Raw genomic sequence first — 23,394 nt, forward strand, 5'->3', positions numbered from 1 at the left:
AACTGTGTTGATGTTATGAATGAAGACAGGTGTCAACCCGGGAGTCAGGGAGAAGATGCTGGAAACTGTCCTAATACTTCTCTGTACTCTCTCTGATGCACATGTGTTAACTCAAGGGCTAACTGAACCCCATTCACAGTGCTATTCTTCTTATTACCATGAAGCAAGTCAGGAAGAGACTCACTGTCTTCCTCAACTTCTGTTGCCACTGCCATGACATTCACTGAGGACTCTCTCCACGGTTAGCTTGAGCTTGTTCCCATGAAACACCCTCTTGGGTTCCCTTGGGGTACCTGTGTCCACGAAGTGGTTAACCTAAGACACTTTCTGAACTACTTTGCATGGCCCACACCATTTGTTCCCCAAAACCCTGAGGCAAATAGTCTTTAGCACCAATACCTCCTGTTCTCCCTGATACCCAGTCAGCGTAGCTTCCAGGCCATACCATTCCCTCATCTGCACTTGGCTAGCCTGAATGTTTTCCTTTGACTGACTCATGTAATGCACCATCAATTTCTCTTGGCCAATCACATTGCCCACCAAATCCTTCTGTGGAGCCTCTGAGGTTTCTTCCCATCCTTCTTTTACTAAGGTGAGTGGACCCCACAGCTTGTGTCCAAATGGATGTTCAAAGGGACTGGGCCCTACTCCCTTTGGCAGAATCTCTTGGCTGGCAAATAGGAGGTATTGCAGGAGAAGATCCCACTTCCTCCTGAGGTTCTCTGGTAGACTTCCCATCACGTTCTTCAATGTTTTGTTAAACAGCACCACCAAACCATAGAGAAGTAGAATGTGACACCCTTTTCCCACATGTCTCTTGTGTAAGAAGAGATGGAATTGGTTCCCCTGTTGGAAATTCTGTCCTTGGAATTCTGACCCTAGAAAAAAGAGATTTTGCTACCAGCTTTGTAGTCATGCTTCTCAGGGGTATAACTTCTGGGTACCTAGAGGGCATGATCCACTACAACTAAGATATATATATATATTCCCTTACTATGGAGGAGAGGTCAAATCGACCAGCTATGTCTATTTCCACCCTCTCAAATGGAAAACCTACAATTGGTAGAGGTACTAACAGTGCCTTATTGCTCCCTCCTGTCTTACTGGCAAGGAAGCAAAGGTTCTACAGAACCACTCTGTATCTCTGCACATCCCTGGCTGGTTAAATAGAGGGTCCATCCCATCCTGAGGTTTCTTAATCCTTAAGTGTTCCACTAAGGGCATTTCATGGGACAGTTACAAGAGGAAGTTCCTGTGCAATAATGGAATAGCTAACATCGAGTTGGTCCCTGGCTCGGGATTTAATGGTTCAGTTTAAAGTAGACCATCCTCTCAGCCATCTTGGTGAGAGTACTCTGGGCTCCAGTTGACTGATCTGCTGCTAATACAGTTCACGTTGGGCCTCTGCACCGGCCGGAGTCTCTACGAGGAGTGTTTTAAACTCCACCATGGAAGTGGTTTGTCCAGTTTTGAGGTGAGCGAGGATGCAGCGAGAACGCAGGCAGAGGAGCCGATTGCCAAGAGCATCTCTGTTCCGCCGAGCCACGAGGAGCTCAGCTCTGGTGCTGCATCAGCATTGGCACCGGCGGCATTTGGCAGTGGTTCAGAGGAAACCAGAGGGGGTTAGTTCTAAGCCAGGCCAGGCTGTCCTTGCCGACAAGGCCCACACTCTCCTGACCACCTCAACCCTGACCCCGACCACCTGACTGCCCAATCCACAGGATTTGACCGGCCCCACCTCGCCCCGCCCAATACAGCCCAACACAGCCTTTGGAGATGCTCAGGGAACAGGGAAGTGTGGAGGTTCAGTGCATGGCACAACAGCACAGCTGCACAATCAGAGGCACAGAGATAGCGGCGGGGGAGGTCAATCTGCCTTAATTCTTTTAAAGTTTTATAACCTGCCCCAGCTGGCCAATTGATAATTTGGCCCCTCATTGGACCTTGGAACTTACCCCATGTTTTTCATGCTCCCCATGCCACCTGCAGGAGGGTTTGTGGGGTTGACACCCTAGAGCACCAGGGCGTCCCCAATTTCACTTCCAAATTGCACCACACCCCTTTGCTACTATCTCAAACAAAGGAAAAGGAAAAGCCTCAACAGCCCTGCGGCGGTGTATACAATGCACAGTCAGCACCAGGAAGCCAGGACTTCAAACAAATTAGGTGTGGAGGTGCCCGAGGGGGCTGGTTGAGCACAGCGGCTGTAGTCAGCCGCAGCTGAGTGCGAGCCCTGGGGGCTTACAGAAGCGGCCCAGCTAGGTCTGGGTGTAGCTTGTGATTCCCCTAGCGAGTCCCGCTCATACTCCTCCTTGATGCCTCCTTGTAGCCTTCTTTCCAATGTCACCCAGTTATTTACTGGTTAAAAGCGATCAATATCTCAATATCCCAAACCCAGGGCCAACAGGATTGAACTAAAACGATACGTTCGGAAGGGCCAGGTTTCTCCACCTTCCGTGTGCTGAAGCATTGGTCTTGTCCTCCAAGGAGCAGAAACTGAAAGTTAGCAACAAGTTCATGGTTGACTTTCACCGCCGCTGATCCCTCAATTCTTGATCTAGAAGGCAAGAACAATGAGATCTGGGAAGCCCCAGGGAGGGACTCCCTGGCGGGAGGAAACAGCCACAAAAAAGAGCAAGGGAATGTTCCCCAGGGAATTTGCCGTTAGTGCTCATAGGCGCCTTGCCAAATGAAGGAGATCAGCTCATGGAATAGAGGGAGACCACCTTCAAATCTTCTTTAGCACCACAAGCAAAAAAAGTGGGGTACAAAATCACAGATTTTGTAACCGCCTGGTACCCAAGTTCTCAGGAGCCAACAGAACTAACAGAACCAATAGTCTCAGCACCAGGGAAGAACTCCGAGAAAGAATCCAAAAGGGTCCTCTCCCCCACAAGTCGAACCACCACACTGCAAGAGTTTGAATGGTCAGTTTCCAGTAATAACCAAAATGTACACTCCCTTCTTACAGCAGGGAGTCAGAACGCCGCATCCGACGTAGCGGTTTCTCCAGAGTTCACCTCAGTCTTGGATTTAAATAGCTGGGAGGATCAGTCCCAAAGCCCATGCACAAGAAAGGATCTAATCCTTTCTGGACCCCGTTGGCTCCCATGACAACCCCTCAATAGAACTCTTGGATTTGGACTCACTTGGGGAGAAGGTCAGTATCATGCAGGAAATGACCACCTTTACCATAGAATATATCCAAAAACAAGAAGTGGACCCCACAAACACCGAAGTTTCTTTAAGCCCATTCCAGGATGCCACACAAAATTCTCGGCTACAACCTTAGGTGCCACTCAACACATGGGGCTCTCTTTTGTTGACGCTTGAGGTCATGGCAGTTGTAATAAAGCATGAGGCGGACAAACAAGATATTCAAGTCGACTTGCTCAACATCATGGCCAAATATATAGTGGGTATTGACTCTAAGTTACAAGCCCTCAACGATCTGATTCTCAGATCCCAAAAGCACAACTATGTCCAACTCGTGGCATGCAATTGCATTTCCTCAGGGAACAAGTCTCAGGTCAATGCCCCTATCCTCAACAAAATACTTATGGAAGTTAGGACCCAGGCCCTAAACACAAGGGAAAGGCTCTGAGTCACAGAATTTGACAAACGAGAAGCAAAGACCACGCTCATGGAACAGTCGGCAAGGGAGCCCTCAATGTTAAAATCCCCACAGTCAACAGGGCACATAGAACCTGGAAGGTGTTCGACCCGCTCACAAGAAGGAGTTCACAACTCAGAGAAAAATCGCAAAAATACAAGTGCCACCATAACAACTGAGGTGAACGCCCTTCATAGCAACACACAAAGCCCAATGTCACCAACATTGAAAAGGGAAGAGAAGAAGCAAGGGAAAGCACAGATTAAAGTAAGAACAGATAAGCAGGAAAACATCTGGCATTTTTTTGGACAACAGAATCAGTCAGCTGCGCCTAACACCAATAATACCAATGCAAAATCATCATCCGCACCAGACCTTAAACAGACTTCAACTGTAAAGGAATGGCCCAACCCAGGTGCAAGTTTCCAAAATTCATTTACAACCTTCACTGATTGGGGCAGATCAGTAAGACTCAAAGTGCCACTTTTGGAGAATTGGCAAAGAGAAAAGTCAACGAGGAGAAAGAGGCAGATTTGACCAGCATGCCAGGTAGGAAAAAGCCAACCCACACAGAATGCATCCCAGCGAGATTGTCCACAAGTGCAGAGCCCAGTAGTCTAATAGTTCGACAGTCCATAACAATAGATTATACCAATCTGGAGCTGGAGGACCAAAGAGGGAAAGAGAGGAGCTTACCCAGCATCAGTTTGCAGTTACATCAATCACCCAAGCATCGCCCAGCAGCACGCCCCAATGGACCCCCACTGATCTACTGTAGGGAAAGTTCAGTGGTGGTTCCAACACCCGTCACATCTCCAGAGGCTCATAAACTATTCCTCATTATACACTTTAAGTCAGAGGGGAATGTTGACATCCTCAGTAGAGGAAACATCTTACAACTGATAGGGGAAAAAAGAGACCTATCCCAGGTCTCATCGGCAGACCGACTTTCTGTCGAATTTGAACCCCACCCACTAAGGAGCGACCAAGAGGCCACACTTACTACACGGACCACGGTAGGACTAGTGTCATTTGCTGGCACCTTTCATGCATGGGCTATCGAACTGCGAGAAGTAGACTACTCTCAATACCAAGGCCCACTGCAGGCTTCAACACACGGCAAAAAATCAATGCTAAGAGGGGCAATAGGAGCAGACACAATTGCATTGGCCATGGAAAATCTAAAGGCAGTGAAGCACAATGTTGAAACAGGCATAAGCCATATTCTTTGAGCTCCCAAAGAGCCCCAGCCCCTATCTCACAAAAACATCCCTAATTACAGTCAAAAGCCCGGGGCCAGGACTCACTCAGACCATACGTCAACATCTGCTCATGGAATGTCCACGGCATTGAATCAATATTACAAGACACAGAAGCACTTTCTCCAGGAGTATGACATCCTGTTTCAGGAAACCTGGAGCTTAGAGCCAATCGCAGTGTATGGGTATACTGCCTTTTACAACTCAGCAAAGAAATTCAGTAAAAATGGCCACTGAAAGGGAGGCCTGGCAACCCTGGTCTCGTCAGCACTCATAGGATACAAAGGGCCTCATTATGACCCTGGCGGCCGGCGGTAAGCTGGCGGTAACACTGCCAACAGGCTGACGGTGTTCCGCCAACTAGTATGACCGTGGCGCTATAGCCACGGCCATACCGCCGGCCCCTCCACTATACCGCCAGGCTTCCGCCTGGGGATTATGAGCCCCGGACCGCCAACCTGGCCACGGCGGTAAACACCGCCATGGAAAGGCTGGCAGTAAGGGGGACTTGGGGTGCCCATGGGGGACCCTGCACTGCCCATGCACTTGGCATGGGCAGTGCAGGGGCCCCCAGGCATAGCCGCCCCTTCACGCATTTCCCTGCCGGAATTTCAGGCAGTGAAATGCACGGTGGGTGCTACTGCACCCGCTGCACATCAGCATTGCCGCCGGCTCGTATTACGAGACGGCAGCAATGTTGATGTGACTTTACCACTGGGCCCAGGGACGTTAACACTGTTACCGTCCGCTGGCCCAGTGGAAAAGTCGTAAGAGGGAGCCAGAAATACCGGCGGCTCCCGCAGCCTTGGCGGTCTTCTGAGAAGACGGCAGAGGTTGTAATAAGGGCCAAAGTCTCAATTGACACGGAGTCAAACTGGATTCAGGCAACCCAGGATTCCCTTGGTAGGCCACATTGCAGTCAATTAGAGTTAATCCTTATAAACGTGTATATTCATCCAAAAAAAACTCAAAGGGGGGGAAAAGTGGAAACAGTGGCCGAACTAATTAAGGTCCTACAAAGACAAATCATAGAGTCCATATTCATCATCAGTGGCGATTTTAATCTTAACTTGCTCACAACAAAAGGAGAACCAGCGAAGAACCATAAGCAAGTACTCAAAGGAAACACCTTGAACTCTTAGGCCTAACATTATTAAACGGAAACAGCAAGAAGGACTCTCCAGCATCCGTGACCTTTGTAAGTGGAAATACAAAATCAACCATCGATTACACCCTGATAAACAATTCCGCTGCACCCCTGGTGTGGAAATTTCACATTAAGGCCCATATTTATACTTTTTGACGCTAAACTGCGCTAACGCAGTTTAGCGTCAAAAAGTTTTGCGCCGTCTAACGCCATTCTGAAGCGCCATGCGGGCGCCGTATTTATGGAATGGCGTTAGACGGCGCAATCAGACCGGCGCTGCCTGGTTTGCGTGGGAAGAAACCACGTAGACCAGACAGCGCCGGCGTAGGGGGAAAATGGCGCATGGGCGTCTTAAAATGGGGCAAGTCAGGTTACGTCGAAAAAATCGTCTTAACCCGACTTGCGCCATTTTTTAACGACGCCCATCCCCCATCAACATGACTCCTATCATTGTAAAGATAGGAGTCATGCCCCCTTGCCCAATGGCCATGCCCAGGGGACTTCTGTCCCCTGGGCATGGTCATTGGGCATAGTGGCATGTAGGGGGGCACAAATAAGGCCCCCCTATGCCACCAAAATAAAATATAAAAAATAAAAAATAAAACTTACCTGAACTTACCTGAATGTCCCTGGGGTGGGTCCCTCCATCCTTGGGGGTCCTCCTGGGGTGGGCAAGGGTGGCAGGGGGGGTCCCTGGGGGCATGGGAGGGCACCTGTGGGCTCATTTTGAGCCCACAGGCCCCTTAACGCCTGCCCTGAGCAGGCGTTAAAAAGTGGCGCAAATGCGCCGTTTTTAGCCACGCCAACTCCCGGGCGTCTCTTTTGCCCGGGAGTATAAATACCACGTAAAGTCCTGGGAGTCATTTTTTAGACGGGAACGCCTCCCTTGCATATCATTAACGCAAGGAAGGGGTTCACGCTAAAAAATGACGCACATTCCGGGAACTTTGGCGCTATTCGCCTCTAACGCCATAGTATAAATATGGCGTTAGTTGGCGTTAGTTTTGCGTCGAAATTGCGTCAAAAAAAACGACGCAATTTCGGCGCAAACGGAGTATAAATATGGCCCTAAATGTAGAGCACAGAGTAATCATTTCCCACAAACACTGGAATTGGCTTACAAACCCAAGAAGCTACAAACCTCAAAGGACTTAATTTCAACTCCAGTGATGTTCAACCTCAAGTGACTAAAATGGCGTCACACAGGGATAGCTGCCATGATGGATGAGGTGTGTCAAAGGCCAGGGTCCCTAGAAGAGAAAACAAATACAGCTGTCATGCAAAAAAAGGAGCCCACTTTTAAAGGGAATTGGAATGAAGTTTGGGCTAAGCTGAGCTGCGGTCTGCTTTCAAAATTTCTGTCCACCTATAAAACAACTCTTCAGAGTTTGGCCTCTGACTCAAAAAGGGTTCTAGTCAGACAGTCCTGGTTCAACAAAACCTTGCGCACACAGAAATTACAAATTGTGCTGCAGGCCAGGAAAATGGTAAAAGCGTTCAGTCAGGGAGAGGGTGGAGAGAAACTCACCCTGAGGGCCATGAAAAAAAGTAGCACTCTGGGTGTTGGTCTGCAAAGAAAAAAAATTAAGTGTATTTATGGACCAAGTAACTTTGGGCAAGCAAAATGAGAAAACAGCAAACTCCTTTGGGGCCTGGTGAATGAACTGGCCCAGGGAAAAAATAGACACCATAGTTTTTTAATCGATTCAGCTACTTGGGCGAGTCATATTTGCAGTCTGTATGGACCGACAGATGGGAGTGGAACATCAGTCAATCCTCCACTTAAACTGACTGGGTAACTGCCTCTGAGCAACAACTACCCCCAAGTCAGCAAGCAGAGGAAATGCTTTTGACCATCTCTGAGAAGAAACATCAAGTTTGAAATCCAGAACAAATAGCCGTTCTATTTAGAAAGATGAAACCCAAAGGGGCTGCCGGACCTAATGGGATCCCAAACACAATCTTTAAATGTGATCCAGAATACTGGACGCAGTACCTCTTGCCACTCTTCATCACCGCTGCTTCTGCTAATCAGATCCCAGAATTGTCGAGAGGCAGCATTATACACACTATCTTTAAAAGTGGAAACCCAGCCCTACCTTTGAACTACAGGCTAACAGGTCTCACCGATGTAGAAGCTAAGCTATACAGCTCCTGCCTGTTACAGCATCTTGAAACCTAGGCTGATGATAGTATGCTTCTCCCAAGATTTCAAACGGGCTTCAGGGCAGGCATGGGAATGTCAACAAACCTAATTGCCCCCTCCCTTATCTTGGAAAATGCCAGCACAGGAAGTTGAGTCTTTCTTCATGTTTTGTTGATCTTAAGTTGGCTTTCGACCGGGTCCCCAGGAAAAGGCTTTGGTCCAATTTGGCTAAATCGGGCATCCGCACAACCTGCTAAGGGACATTATAGACATTTACACCAACACCTGGGTTCAATTCAAAATCGGAGATGGCACCAGCCTCACAAAAATCCTACTGTGTTAGGATGAATGTGCTTTAGAGTATCTGGTTCCCTTTTTTAAATGTCAATAGCTAGTAGGTGGAGTGCAACCGGTCCCTTTCGGGTACTTTCACTCATGTGTAGCATGCTTCCTAAAATGGGTGTTGGTAGGTCAAGTTCATTTTCTTGACAATCTCTTTTGTACTGACCCCTCTTGTGGCACTGAAAACGAGTCCCCACCGTGAACTCAGAAGGACTTCCTTGCCTTCCCTTCTCATGATGCTCTTTCCCAGATACATCATTACCATTCCCATGTTTCATAGGCCCTCCTCAACTCCCATGAGAATTACCCTGGTCCTTACCCTTTGGTATGGAACCAGTTTGTGGAATGTTATTCTCCCAGTTTAGCTTAGACCTGTTCCGTTCCACCTCTTTGTGGACCCTGATAGCTAACTACTTATGATGTCAATGCAAGTTTTATTAGATCACTCTCTGTCAGATCAGACAGGTATTGGCTAACAGAAGTAAAACACTCCTCCTTGAGTCACTTTATCACCATTACCTCGTTAAGGGATTCAAATCCTGGTCTAAAATCACTCTTGCCCACTCATTCCAATCACACAATACACCATGAATCCAAGTCGCAAATGGAACACTATCCAAGCTCTCTCTCAGTTATGGAATCTATGCAAGTATTGAGCTATTTTCAGCCCAAACTGCTTAATGAGATCTTCCTTCATTCATTCATAGACCATCTCTTCTGCTACAGACATCCTCCTAATGATGACCCCTTTCCAGCGGCATGCGTCCCATTAAGGCAGCTGCCTTAAACAACCCATTTAAGGGCTGCACCTTACAAGCAATCTCAAATCTCAAAGACCATTCCAAAATATCCTGACCTTCCACACACACACTTGCATGAGGTCTTTTGGAACCTTGACCAAAACGTAGTCTAAACTAAAAGTAGAGTCATGTATGCCAGTGGAGTTCTCATTGCAACCACCATAAGTATTTGTCTCTCTCAAGAGCTACCCTTTCCCTTTCCAATGTACTTTCCTTTTCTTTTTTGTTGCTCCTCCCACTCACTTTGGTTTCCTCCATTCTTCTCTGTTTTTCCTCTCTCTTTCTCATTTTCTCTTGCCAGGCCCATTCTTCCTGTTTCTCTCTCTTCCTATTTTCTTTCTCCTGGTGGGCTAGTTTTATACTCTCTGGCGTTCTCACTTCCCTCAGCCTTAGGTTTTTGAAGTGCCAACTGCAAGCTCATGGTCTCAACCTACCCAAGGGATTTATTCATGGAAGTGGTGACAGTAGTGCCCTGGAAATTTGAGGTGGTGCACACACCTAAGATATTCCAGAATGTGAAGGTGGTGAGTATCTTGGTGAAACTCTGGAAATTATTTTAGGAGACACACTTGGTGTGTATCTGAGATATATCTGTGCTTAGGAGATCCTAGAGCCTGAATCCATATCACTTTGTGGGTTCATTCTATGGTTCCCTCCCCAGACTCAACTACAGCCTCATCCTTTATCTCAGATTGGTCCCTAGTGAAATTAGCAAGAGACTCTCTGTCGATCATCTAGGAATCCTCCACGCTGTGTCCCTACATAAACCCTATATCTGATCTATTGATATAATGTTTAAGTCAATTCCCAACCCTTTGTTCTCCATTGCCTATGCATGTTGCTTTTGTGCAGTGAAGAAAAACAACTGGACTTATTGTAACACAAGGAAGTGAAATACTGGAGTCAGGGCCTGAGACGTTTGAGAGTCGTTGGTGGAGGAAACACGAATGCCCTCACTTTCAATTAGGTGTTCCACCAGTTCAGCCTCAGCCAAGGCCTGATCCCTGCCAGCCCAAACTTGCTGTGCTGTGGGGTGAGGGGCCCTATGACTCTATGAGCAAGGTAATTAATGCCTCTGAGGCACAGGATGATCCCTGCAATTTTTCCAGATGGTCACAGGCATTATAAGTGCCAAGCCAGTTCCAGGCTTCAGTGGGGGTGTTAAAAAACATGTTTTTTTCTGTCAAGTTGTAGACAAAGTCTGGCTGGGAACAGTAAGGTGTCAGGGATTGATAGTTCACATGGTCCTTTCTCCACAGCGAAGAAGGACACCCTGTGCCATTGCATAACCGCTGTATAATCAGGAAAAATTTAAACGTTTACGTTCTCCACTTGTGATGAACGCTGGTTGGAGCAGAAAATCACAATCACAGAAAGGAGGCAGGCTACCACTAACCAGAGTTGTGTCTTGGGCTCTGGGGGATGAGCCAGTACTCTATATACCCTTTTTAGGGCATAAAACATAGATAGGAATTCGAAGGAGGCCACCTCTTGCAGCCAATCCTTTACAAAATGGGACCATAGAGCTCCTTTCAATGTTCTCCAGCAATTCAACAAGTCTAAGGTTGTCATGCCTGACTCTATTCTCCTGGTCCTTTATTCTAGTTTAGAGGACTTTGACGTGGTCATCCATTGTGGCAAGTTTAGATGTGTGCTCTTTTATGACAGTGGCCATATCAGGCACAACAGTTTTGACAGTGTGCACCCAGTCAGCCATTTCCCTATGATCAACTGTGAAATGGCTGAGATCTACCAAAGAGTTCAATTTGTTCTCCAAGGCTTCTCTGGTGGAGCTCATAGTGGCTAAGATGATGTTCAATTTATCCTCGGCATCAGGACTCCTAGTTGTCCTAGATGAGGCTTGGGAATTTAGGATAGTCTCCCCAGATGTAGGAGATGGGTGTAAGTTCTTATTTGGCCTGTATGTGGGCCTAATTGCACAGTGTTGAGAGCATAGTTGACAATGGGGTGTGGAGGGAAGCTTGTCCGTTATTGGGCCTGGTGTGGTGATCTACCTGTTGTGGCTTGGTGAAATAGGGGCAAACAGAAGTTGTTCAACAGGGCCTGATAGATGTGCATGCCAGTGGTTAGTGCTCTCCTGTAGCCCCAATCACTGTATTTGTGAGTGGGGGTCCTTGTGCTCCCGAAGAAGCAGAGTAATCCAGTCTGTCAGTGGTCTTAGGGCACCAGGAAGTGTAGGCAAAAGCAGAAGTTGTAGTTCAGGTATGGAGGGAGTGAAGTACACCACTGATCACCTCCCAGCCCCATCACAGAACTTTAGCACAGTTCCCCTGTGTTGCAGAGCAAGGTGGGGAGCCAGTTGTAAATCCAAAAACAAAAAGGGGAGAGCAGGGATTAAGTTGTATTCCCTGCATATTGATAGAAGACCACAATAAGCACCAGGTGGGTAGGTACTTAATTCCAGACAGGGGGTAGAGGTAAGCCAGCATTGGAAGAAACACAATTTCCTCATAGTGGTCCTCCCCTGAAGCTATGAGTCCACAACCATGCCCTTAGGGCTGCACCCTGGTCCTCATTGAAGTCACAAGCCAGTTTCAATACTGACAGAGCAGCTCCGGGGTGGCCCTGGTCTCTTTCCAGTGCAGAAGGTGTTCACAGCAGGTCCTCGGCTGCTGCAGTCATTGTATAGCTGGTTTGAGGTTCTGATCAGGGGGAGGTTACTGTCTTGGGCTGCACCACACAGTATTTTCTGTGATCCCCGAAAAGGGAGCAAGGCAGTAATGAAGTCCCGGGGCACTCAACAGCAGCTCTCGCACTCCTCAGGTTGGGGCAGAGCACACCCAGTTCACAAAGTGAGGGCCCAGGTGGGAAAATGGGTCTGAAGTCTCTAGGGGGAATAGGTGAACTCCTCATAGCATGGGAGCTGACTCCACGCCCCACCCCCCAGGCCTTTACATTCTCTTTGTGTGATTTCTCCTTTGTAAAAAAAGTTTCTTTTTAGACCTTTTAAAACAAAAGATGATTGTTTCTTCTTTGGATTTGGTGTTAGTTCTTTCTACAAGTTCTCCTTTTGACCCTAGCCTTTGAAGGAGGTTTAAGTAAAATATCTAACTTTATAGTTATTTTTATGGCAATTAGAGCAGCTAGAAGGATGGGAGAGGCAGGTTCCTTACTTTGCCATACTCATTACCTAAATATTTTGAGGACATGATTGTGTTATCTTTAGGTGCTATTTTCTTTCCAAAAATTAATTCAACTTTTCCCATACAGTTAGCACAAGATCGTTCTTCCTTCTTTGTGTGCTAGTTCTTCTCCTGATGCATGTTGTCATTACTGTGGCTTTGGATACTGTAAGAAGATTGAAAAGCTATCTGTAAAGGACAGTGGATTTTAGACAGACCCGATTGTCTGTTCATTCATTTTGGTACAGCTAAAAGGGGATTGGGATTCTCATAGGCTACTCTTTGCAGCTGTATCAAGGAAGTCATTTTCTTAAGCTTATTCAAATACTGGCAGGGATCTCCCAGAGTTAGTTTAGGCCCACTATACAAGAGGTATGGCTTTCTCTTGGGCCAAATGGGGAGACATTTATAATATGGACATTTGCAGAGCTGCTATTTGGGCTTCCCTTCTACATTCAAATGTAATCAAATTATGGCATAGGAAATATCTTTACAATTCTGTTTATTAGGGTGCGATAATAATGTTTTTTTTCAGTTTTGTGCACCTGGTATTACTTTTGAGTAGTTCTGGGCCACATCAAACCATGATGAAGGCATTTTACTCTGGTATACCCTCAAGATAGTAAGGGAAGGGATGAGAAAGGCAACAAAGAGGTAATTTCTCTATTATGTACTTGTAATCCTTATTGCTTTGATTCTCCCTTCCTGGATTTTCCTTTCTGTATATCTGAATTGTGAACTGATTTAAAACATTTTAAAAGTAAAAATATGCCTCTGGTGAATTTTAAAATGTTAAACAGTCACCTATTACATTTCAATACATTGTATGCTCTGTTGTACTTACAATAATTACAATACCAAGTGAATAGTTGTCTGGTTCATCCACAGTTAGTTTTGTTCCATACCACAATCCAAGTGCATAGGTAGAAAATAAAACAAAATCATAGATTCCCATTGATAAGTGTTTTGCAAATGACTTCTTCATACCAGCATCTCTGGCATCCCATAATTTAACCTCATACCTGAAAGAAACAAGACCAAGGTATATTTTATAGCATCACATTTAAGACAACAATTATAGATTAAATAAAAGCTTGGATGTCTCACAATCCTTACAAAAATGATGTCAGTAAACTATATGCACTTTTCTTTCATGACTATTGCTGCTACACACACAACTGATGAGTACTGTCACATTATAATCCACCACTGATCATTTGCATGGCCAAAACATTCACTTGTGACATTACATAACAAATTTCATTACACCGAAATTATAAAATATCATAACACAAAAAAGTAAACAACCTGCAAGTTATACTGCTTTCTGGAATAACAAATTACAAAATAAATACGTGATAAGCCAGGAAGGTAAATATTGTGCAAGAAGTTAAAAAACTCATGGCCTAATTTAGAGCCTGGCCATATCACTATCCCATTAGATCCTATGGAGGTCGTAATACTGCTGATGGGATATTCATAACGGTTGTCATAGTGTATTTCCTCTGCCAAGATCTAAATCTATCCCTCAGTCTTATTGAATCTAACAAGAAGAGAAAAAACCTAGGCCCTAAGTTGATTTTACTGGGGATACTTCATAGGTGGTGTTGTCCACGCCACACATGCTTCTTAGTTGCAATCAGCTTTTTAGCTACATAGAGGGACTTGGAGCACCAATGGCGAAGTGTGGAAGCCACCCCACTAAGAAAATGTACCATAAGTATAGAAATATTCACAAAAGCTGAGGAAGTGATATACAATGCACATGGTGCACTGGAAAAACTCTCAAAAATATGTAGTCAATGGTGGAACTATCCGCAGGTTTGATGGTGATGACTGTAGTGTGTTCTCATTCCTATTTGGAATGATAGAGCCGATGACATAAGGGGATTCCAAGGTCTATGACGTTGTGGTCTCCTTGTGTCAGTTGAGCCTCGGTGTCTTTCTGAACGGACCTGTTTTCTGGTACTGCTTTACTTATAATAAAGAAGCAAGTTTACCTCCGTGTGTTCCGGTTCTTCATTGCCGCATCCACTACAATTTGGCGACGAGGTGGAACTTTAGTGGCTGGCCTGCGCTCCTCTACCAATTGTGGAGTTCACTTCCTCAGCCGCGTTTCCTGCAAAGAGTCCTCAGGACGTCCGTACAGGTGATTTAAAAAAAATCTAATTTATTTTCCATTTCTGCGTTAACTGCGGCACAGTGGTGGAGTACGAGCGAGAGTAAGCAAAGACCAGTGCTTCCGCACGTGTCTCCAGCTCGAACAGAAATCCTTACGTCTGCACGCGTCTCCAGGGAAACAGAGACGCGGCGTCCAGGCCTGTCGACAGTGACGCTCAGGTTGCTGCCGCACGTCTCCAGGGAGACAGACATCCTGCGCGCTGTGATGTTTGGAATGTGAACAATTCCTCACGCGCGCGTCTCCAAGGGAACGGAGACACAGCATACGCGAGGAATCGGAGCGTGCCTCCAAAGCGACACAGTAGCGGAACAGTTGCCTACTTACGCGTCTTCTCACAAAGGGGACAAGGAATATATATAAGTACTTAATAGAAAAAAAAATCAAAAAAATAGGAGTATAATTAAATACCTCTTCACCGTCATAATAAAGGATTTAGTGACAATAGGAAACAGGCCCGGGGTGTTTGGACATTATCTGCAATTTAATTCGAACTCTGCACTGAGGCGAGGTGCAGTATGGCACAACCTAATTTTACTGTTGTTCCTCCGCAAGCATTTTGGGCTGTTGGAAGCACACCACCCATTAGGTGGGTGGAATGGAAAGACTATTTCTTAAATTATTTAGGTGCCATCGATGTGGAGAACAAAATGGCTGCAGAACAGAAAAAAAAGAATCTTGCTACATTCATTGGGGCCTATGGGTTTAAAAACATACAATAAAATGCCGAAGGGTTCTATAAGTGGGGATGCATGTGTTTTTAATGCTGCAATGCAAGACCTGAATAAATATTTTGCGCTTAATGTTTGCGTTGGGATTGTCCGATACAAATATTTCCAGAGGAAACAAGAAAAAGGAGAACCTGTAGATGACTATGTTGCAGACTTAAAGAAATTGGCCCTTGACTGCAAATTCGGTGCAATCCATTATGAGCTTATTAGGGATCAAGTGGTCATGCTTAGTAACAACCAATCTATCCAAGAAAGATTATGGATTAATGGCGATTCTCCACTGGATGAAATCTTGGCTATAGTAAGGAAGGCAGAGATTTCTGAAAGGTGCGTTTCAGAATTAAGATCAACAGAGAAAAGTGGAGATGGTATTTACAAAGTGGCGAATCGCAGAACGGTGAAGGAGCAGAAAAGTCTACAAAGTGGTGAGGGTGACAGAAGATGCTACAGATGTGACAGTAAGGAACATCTGGCATACACCAAGTTATGTCCAGCTTCAAAGCTAAGGTGCAGCAAATGTGGTGTTGTGGGCCATTTTGCAAAAGTATGCAGAAATAAAAAGAAGGGAGTCAAATGTATTTGTGAAGATAACGATTTTGTAGGAAGTGATGGTGAAGAAAAAACAGTTGAGTCCAGAGGTATTGCGGAAGATGGAAACTTCATTCTTAACTGAGACGAATACCAAAGGGAAACCTGTGTGTGACATGGAAATTGGGGGGATTCCTATTACAATGTATGCAGACTCTGGCTCACCGTTTCCAACAGTGAATGAGGATGTATGGAACAAAACATTTGTAGAGAAAATAGGCACACAACTACTACAAACGGACATTCAACCAGAAAGCTATATGGGAGAAAAAATTGACTTATTAGGTTTCAGGTGGCTGTTGTTCACTTTCAAAACTAGGAGTGCCGGGGGAAGCTATATGTATCTAAAAAAGGACCATCAGTTCTAGGCTGGAAAGATCAAGGACATCTACAAATAATTTTGGATCCCAACGGCAAAGAAAAAGTGTTGGTGGTGGGTGAAAAGCATTCCTTGGCTACAGAAATGGAAGGGAGGTTTCCTAAGGTTTTTGATAAACAACTGGGAAAATTAATAGGTTTTGAGCACCAAATCGTATTAAAGAGAGAGGCAATACCCAAAATCCATAAAGTTACATCAGTGCCGATGATGATAACAGAGGAGGTCTTGAAGGAATTGTAAAAAAAATGTATGCTAATGGATGTAATTGAACCGAAAAGTTCAGAGTGGATTTCACCTGTAGCAATTGCTCGGCACAGCAATGGAAAGATTTGCTTATGTGTGGACTTAAGATACTTGAATGATAATATTGTCATTGATCGTTTTCCTCTACCGAAGATCACGGAGATGGTCTCTAGCCTCAAGGGAGCCTGTTGGTTCTCCACAATTCGTCTATCATCAGGTTCCTTTCTCAACGGAATCGAAAAAACGTACAGCCTTTATCACACCTTTTGGGTGTTTCCAATACAAAAGGATGCCTTTTCGACTAGCTGCAGCGGTTTTTCAATGCTTAATGCACAAGTTGTTTGGGAAATCCAGGGGTGTGATGTGTTTCCAGGATGATATTTTAATATTAGGAAAAAATAGGAGTGTGCATGATGAGAAATTGCAACATGTGTTGGAGGTGTTGGGGAGCAACGGTTTAACTGTAGAACTAAGCAAGTGTAAATTTGCAGAAAGAAGTGTGGAATATTTGGGTCATGAAATCAGTGGTGAAGGGGGAAAACCTAAAGCGTCATTAGTGAATTCTATTGTAAATGCGTCATCTCCTATGACTAGGGAGGAGGTAAGATCATTTTTGGGTATGGCGGAATTTTGTGCCAAATTTATCCCAAATTTTGCAAGGAAAGTTTATAACTTAAGGTTATTACTTAAAAATAATTCACAATTTGCATGGAATGAAGTGTGTGAACAAGAGTTTGAAAACATTAAAAGGGATTTGAGTAATGTAGCAAATTTATGGATCAAATCTGTTTATTGGAATTTTAACATGCAAAACAATACAAAGCTCTGTAGTAATCCTCCAACCATTTCAATAGTGACATGCCCCAAAGGTCCCAAAACGTGTATTTAGAAATATTCAGCAGTATCATTACTCACTCTGGAGAAAAGCCTCCTCCCCGGCCTACAGCGGCTCATATTGGCCTCGGGGCAGGCAGAGCACAACAGTCTCGATCTGACAGAGCAACCACACAAAAAGTAACATAAATATAATTGTACTTCCTCGCATGCATGCTTCGCCCCGCCATAACCCCACCCCTTCGCAGCTCCATTCACAGTAATGTTCCCGCCCCTCTTGTGACCCCATAGATCAAGTCATTCTTCTAAACCTCTCAGGTCAGCCCCAGAACTCTTAGATATGCTGGGCACGTCAGCTCAGGAAACTCTGTAGATAAAATCTGGAAGAAAGGTCTCCACAGAGTACAAATGTCACCCACTCTCTGTTTGGAAGCCAGGGTAAGCTTCTCCGTCGCCAGAATGAACCACAACTTCTGTAGCCAAGACCCATCCGTCGGCAACCTATCCGAGCCCCACAGGGCAAGAATCGTCTGCAAAGCAGCATTGAGAGCCAAAGCCATCTGTCGCCCCCTCCACGAACGAAGGAGGAAAGTGCGAGGATTGGTTAAGCCCAGCAATATATACGATGGGAATCTAGGAATCTCTGTCTGAAACACCTTATCAATGTTGTCTAAAACACCCGTCCAATATCTCTGTAGCTTGGGGCAATGCCAAAAGAGATGTATCAGTGTGCCCGTATTACCGCACCCCCTCCAGCAAAGGCCAGACTTAGTGGAGTCCCATGCATTTATCCTTGCTGGAGTATAGTACCAATAGGAAGCTACCTTATATGTGGTCTCTGTCCCTGCAGCACTATAGGCCGTATGATGCGTTCTATAGTATATATGTCCCATTCCTCCTCCGTGAGCTCCCTCCCCAGCTCCTTCTCCCATCTCTGCTGTCCCTTAGATTTTGGCGGGCACTCCCCACCCTGCAGGAATCGATAAAGCTCTGATATCACCCGCTTATCATCCTTCTTTGTGAATATCCACCTCTCAAATGGGGTAAGCGGTCTATCAAAGCCCTATTCGCCGCATGAGGGCCCAATGCCGCACTTGGTGATACAACAGTCTATCCACTTTGGTCAATCGATACGTCTCCCGCATCTGATCAAAGGGAATCACCCCATTCTCTTCAAAAAGGCTCCCCACACTCTTGCAGCCCCCGTCATGCCAACGGCGAAAACTCTCTACCTGCAGGCCGGGTGCAAAGTCAGGGTTCTCACCAATCGGTCACATAGGGGACGGAAACGTTGTCAACCCCTGTCATTGTGCCACTGCATCCCATACACGAAACATTGCTCCCGTAATCGGAGAGGAATAGAGCCCAGGGGCCTGTGCCAGCATCGAAGCCAGAGCTCTTTCCAGATATGAGACCCCGCAACCGCCTGATCCATAAAACACCTATGTTTCTCAGAGAGCGGCCTACTCCACTCCAAAAGAAAGCGCAGCTGGGCAGCTTGGAAATACCGCAGAAGACAGGGAACAGCCAAACCCCCCACATCTCTGGGGCGATAAAGAGCATTCCTCAGAATCCGCGCCGGTCGTCCATCCCAAATAAATTTCAGAAAAGCAGACTGGAGGGTCGCTATCGTTCGAGACGGAGGAGTCAGAGGAAGCACCTGAAAGACATAGAGTATGTGCGGCAGCACGGTAATTATCACTGCCGCCTCCCTGCCAACCAAGAGAGTTTATGCTCCCCCAGTTCCAAAGGTCCTGCAAAACCTCCCTAGTTAGCGTGGCATAATTCAAGCTTGCTGTCTTCACCGCAGAGGACTCCAGTTCAATACCCAAATAGGGTACCTGCGACGTCAACCAAATAAAGGGATATCAGGTCAAGCTTTCTACATGGTCGGGAGAAGTGGACAAACTAAGGACCTGCGACTTCTGCATATTCACACGAAACCCAGACGCACAACCAAACACCTCAAGGGCCACCATAAGGTCTGGCAGCGAGACCATGGGCTCCGCAAGGGTAAGGATCACATCATCCGCATATAGACTAGTAAGATGATGATCGCCCCCAAACTTGATGCCAGAGACTAGGGGGTTGTCACGGAGGCGCTGAGCAAAAGGCTCCATATACAGCGCAAATAGTAGAGGGGAAAGCGGGCACCCCTGACGTGTTCCACGACCAACCGGAAAAGGTAAGGATAGAGTTCCATTAACACCCACCACAGCCTTGGGCGAGCGATAAATGCATTGAATCCAGGTCCTGAACCCAGGCCCCAACCCACAGCGCTCCAGCACATGAAAAAGATAAGGCCAATGGACTCTATCAAACGCCTTCTCTGCATCAATAGAAAGAAGAAGTGCCTCCCTGCGCGATCTGCCAGTTTTATCTATTAAGTGCAGAAGGCGCTTCGTATTGTCACTGCATTGCCGGTGGGGTATAAAGCCCACCTGATCCGGATCTATAAGGCCCGGCGTATAGGGATTGAGGCGATGAGCCAGAATACCAGTAAACAACTTGGCGTCTATATTCAGAAGCGAAATGGGCCTGTATGAAGCACACTCTTCTGGGTCTTTCCCAGGCTTATGAATGACCGTGATGGTAGCCTCCAGCATGCTAGGCATGAGGACCCCAGACACCCGGAAGGAGTTAAAGAGCCGTTCCAAAACCGGCGCCAACTCCGGATAGAAAGTTTTATAAAAAAGTGCTGTGAAGCCATCCTGACCAGGGGATTTCCCACTCTTTAGACAGGATATAGCAGAAATAACCTCTTCCACCCTTATAGGCTGGTCCAAGGAGGACACCTCACGCTCCCCAAGCGGAGTAATTGCGCTATTCACGAGGAAAGCGGAAGGATCCACGTCACACCTCGCATCCGCGGCATACAGTTCCCTATAATACTCAGCAAAAACCTCTGGCATTTGGTCATTCTTTCGCCCTTCCCCGTTAGAGGGGGAGCACACCACCTTTATCGCCGCAGCAGAGCGCTGCGCCCTCAGACGGTGCGCAAGGAGCCTTCCACATCTATTGCTCCTAATATAGTATTTGTGTTTCCCAGTCTAGCCGTTTCAGCTGCTGGCGCGCTCTCTGCAGCTCCCTCCACACTCTAGGTGCACCAGTATATTTATGAGAGCGTTCTAAGGCTGACACTTTTTGCTCAAGCACTGCTCTCTGATCCTTCCTTGTTTTATTATCTTTAGCCGTGAGCGACATTACCTCCCCTCGGACTACTGCTTTTAGAGCCTCCCATAGTGTCTCCAAACTAATACTACCATCATCATTAAAGCTAAGATAGTCCACTATCACACGCCTCAGCGTCTCCTCAGCTGCTCTACTCTGCAATATGCCAGGCCGGACTCCCCACGCGCCCCATATCAGGACAGGCCTCCACAGTAATAGGTGCATGATCCGTGAGGGCACAGGGCCCGATTGTGGTCTCACTAATCCGAGAGATGAACTCTGCAGAGGCCAGAAAAAAATCAATACGTGAATACATCTTAGAGGCTGCAGAATAGAATGAATAGTCCCTAAGCGTAGGGTGTGTGCTCCTCCGAACATCCTCCAGACCACATTCAGCCAGCCACTGTCTCCCAGCCATAGACAATGCCCCAGTCTGCCCAAATCGATGCCCAGACCTGTCCAACTCATTGTCCATTACCAGATTAAAATCTCCCCCCACTAAGATAGCCCTGTCAGGGGTATTGAGCATTGGGGAAACGGCCTGCCTCATAAAGGTTTCCTGTTGCACAGTAGGAGCATATAATGTAGCAATGGTAAAGAAAAAGGCCCCCACCCGCATCCTGAGAGCCAGGAACCTACCCTGTACCTCATGTATCCTGGCTACCACCTCCCCAGGGAAGGCCCTCAACAGGAGTATCGCCACCCCGGCATGTTTCTTAGGGGCTGAGGACCAAAACTGCCTGGGGAACCACCTTGAACGCATTCTATGTGTATCCTTGGACAATAAGTGTGTCTCGTGCAGAAGGCAGACATGGCTTCCCGACCTCTCAAGACCAGACAAGATTGCCAGTCTCTTAGCTGGACTGTTAAGTCCCCGGACATTCAAGCTTAAACACTTAAAGGACATATGATGTTAATCCAACTACTCTCTAAGGGCGGGAACCACTACAAAAGGGCGTGGACCAGAACCAACACTGGGGCAAGTCCCACTCGCATGGATAACAAGCAAGATCAACATCCATATGAATCCCAGAGGAAGCACACCAACACACAACCATAACGCACAACAGGTGCTTACAACAAAGAAGTCCTCCAACACACATCTCCAAAGAGGTAAAGTCTCGTCGGGGCAGTCAAACCACCAGAGTTCGTCGCATGGGATCCAGCGACTCCACCACTCAAGCCCCTCTCCTATGGTCCTAAGACCCAAACTAAGACTAACACAAACCCAGATCACTGCAGCAGCACCCAGGTGCCTATTGCTTAGGTAATGGACCCAGCCACCAGGCTGTTCAGTACTGATTGTCTTTCCAATGCCTGCTCTGTCGTGGTGGGCCGCTGTTGTTTCCTCTTCCTCTCTTTCTGCCTCCACCACAGACGCCCCTCTCCAGCTTCCTCCAAACGTGCATCAGGATCTCGCTTGGTCTCCTCCAAGTGCAGGATCCTCCCCACCTCTAGCACCGATTTCACCTGATGCCACTTGCCCTCCCACCGAAACATAAGTCGGAAGGGGTGACCCCAAGAATAAGATGCAGAGTGGGCCCTCAAATGCTCTGTGATGGGTTTAAAGTCTCCCCGCCTTTGCAAAGTCCGCAGCGAGAGGTCTTGGAAGAGCTGCAGCGCATGCCCACGAAACTGAACCTGAGAAAGGTTACGGGTTCTCTGGAGAATGTTTTCTTTAAGTCCATAGTTATGGACACATGCTTAGATGTCAGCTGGGCGACCCCTGGTCTCCCCGGGACGGCCCAGATGGTGAACCTGGTCCAGCGTAATCTCCTCCACATCATCAGGGCCCAGAATAGAGTGGAACAACGCTGTAACAAATTCTCCAACATCCTCCTTCTCTGCTCCAGTCGGGACTCCCCTAATGCGTATGTTATGCCGCCGCGACCGATTCTCCAAGTCCTCCACCGTGATCTGGAGAAGATCCTGCTGCTCACAAAGACGTATTATCTCTTGCTGCATATGTTCGACCTCCTCTCCCCGAGTGATCTTGCCATCCTCTACATTCGCCACTCGGTCGCCTAGGGACGTGACCTCCATACGCAGCTCCTTTATTTCTTGGAAAATGTCCCTCCGGAGATCTTGCAGATCTCTCCTGAGTGAATGAAACAAGGAGGCGAGAAACCCTCTTGTTACCGGGGCTTTGCCATCATCTTCCACCTCTCCATGATCATCAAAGCCCCTCGTCGTCACCGACCCCACAACCGGCCCACTCTTCACCGGGTGGGATCTGGTCAGCATGTCCCTCACTGACTGGTCCCTCTTGGATTTATAAGACGCCATGGCACGTCTACTCCTGCACCAGCTCACTAGTGGCCCCAGTCTTAGGCCTCGTCCACCTCACCGTAGGCCTCTTCGAGCAGCAAGCACGTCTCACTCACCAGTAATCTCCTCTGACTATTCATCGCCAACAAGAGCAGCATAAGCAAAATCTCCTCAGGCCTTTACACTCCAACCGGGGCCGTAAGCCCTCGCTGCAGACCAACTCGTCCAAGAAACGACCCAACCTGGCCGCACAGGCCACGTCCCGTCCCAGGCAAATCCAGCGCGGGCCGATCGCACTGCCGACCGGGAGCCCCACTCCTCTGTGCTGGGCAGGGTCCCCCCCCACTAGACCTCCAAAACTTTCCACAGGTGGACCAGGTGATCATCCCAGGTAGAGCTATATCATCTAGATATGCTGCACTAAAAGCTTCCAACCCTTGCAGGATTGTGTTCACCAACCTTTAAAACGTGGCAGGTGCATTTTACAGGCCAAAGGGTATTACAGTGAATTGATAGTGCCCTCTAATGGTTGAAAATGCAGTTTTGGGTTT

The 23,394-nt window shown here is 46.9% G+C and overlaps 1 protein-coding gene across 1 annotated transcript in view; it reads right to left on the reverse strand.

Moving 5' to 3' along the window:
* LOC138262020 (ATP-dependent translocase ABCB1-like) overlaps nucleotides 1-23,394 on the reverse strand; it is a 1,142,744-nt gene that overhangs the window by 674,283 nt on the left and 445,067 nt on the right. Inside the window, exon 10 of the mRNA XM_069211672.1 lies at nucleotides 13,295-13,472. Within this exon, the coding sequence (XP_069067773.1) occupies nucleotides 13,295-13,472 (178 nt within the window). The remainder of the gene's footprint in view (nucleotides 1-13,294; nucleotides 13,473-23,394) is intronic.

Source organism: Pleurodeles waltl, chromosome 10, assembly GCF_031143425.1.
Source record: "Pleurodeles waltl isolate 20211129_DDA chromosome 10, aPleWal1.hap1.20221129, whole genome shotgun sequence".
NCBI lineage: Eukaryota > Metazoa > Chordata > Amphibia > Caudata > Salamandridae > Pleurodeles > Pleurodeles waltl.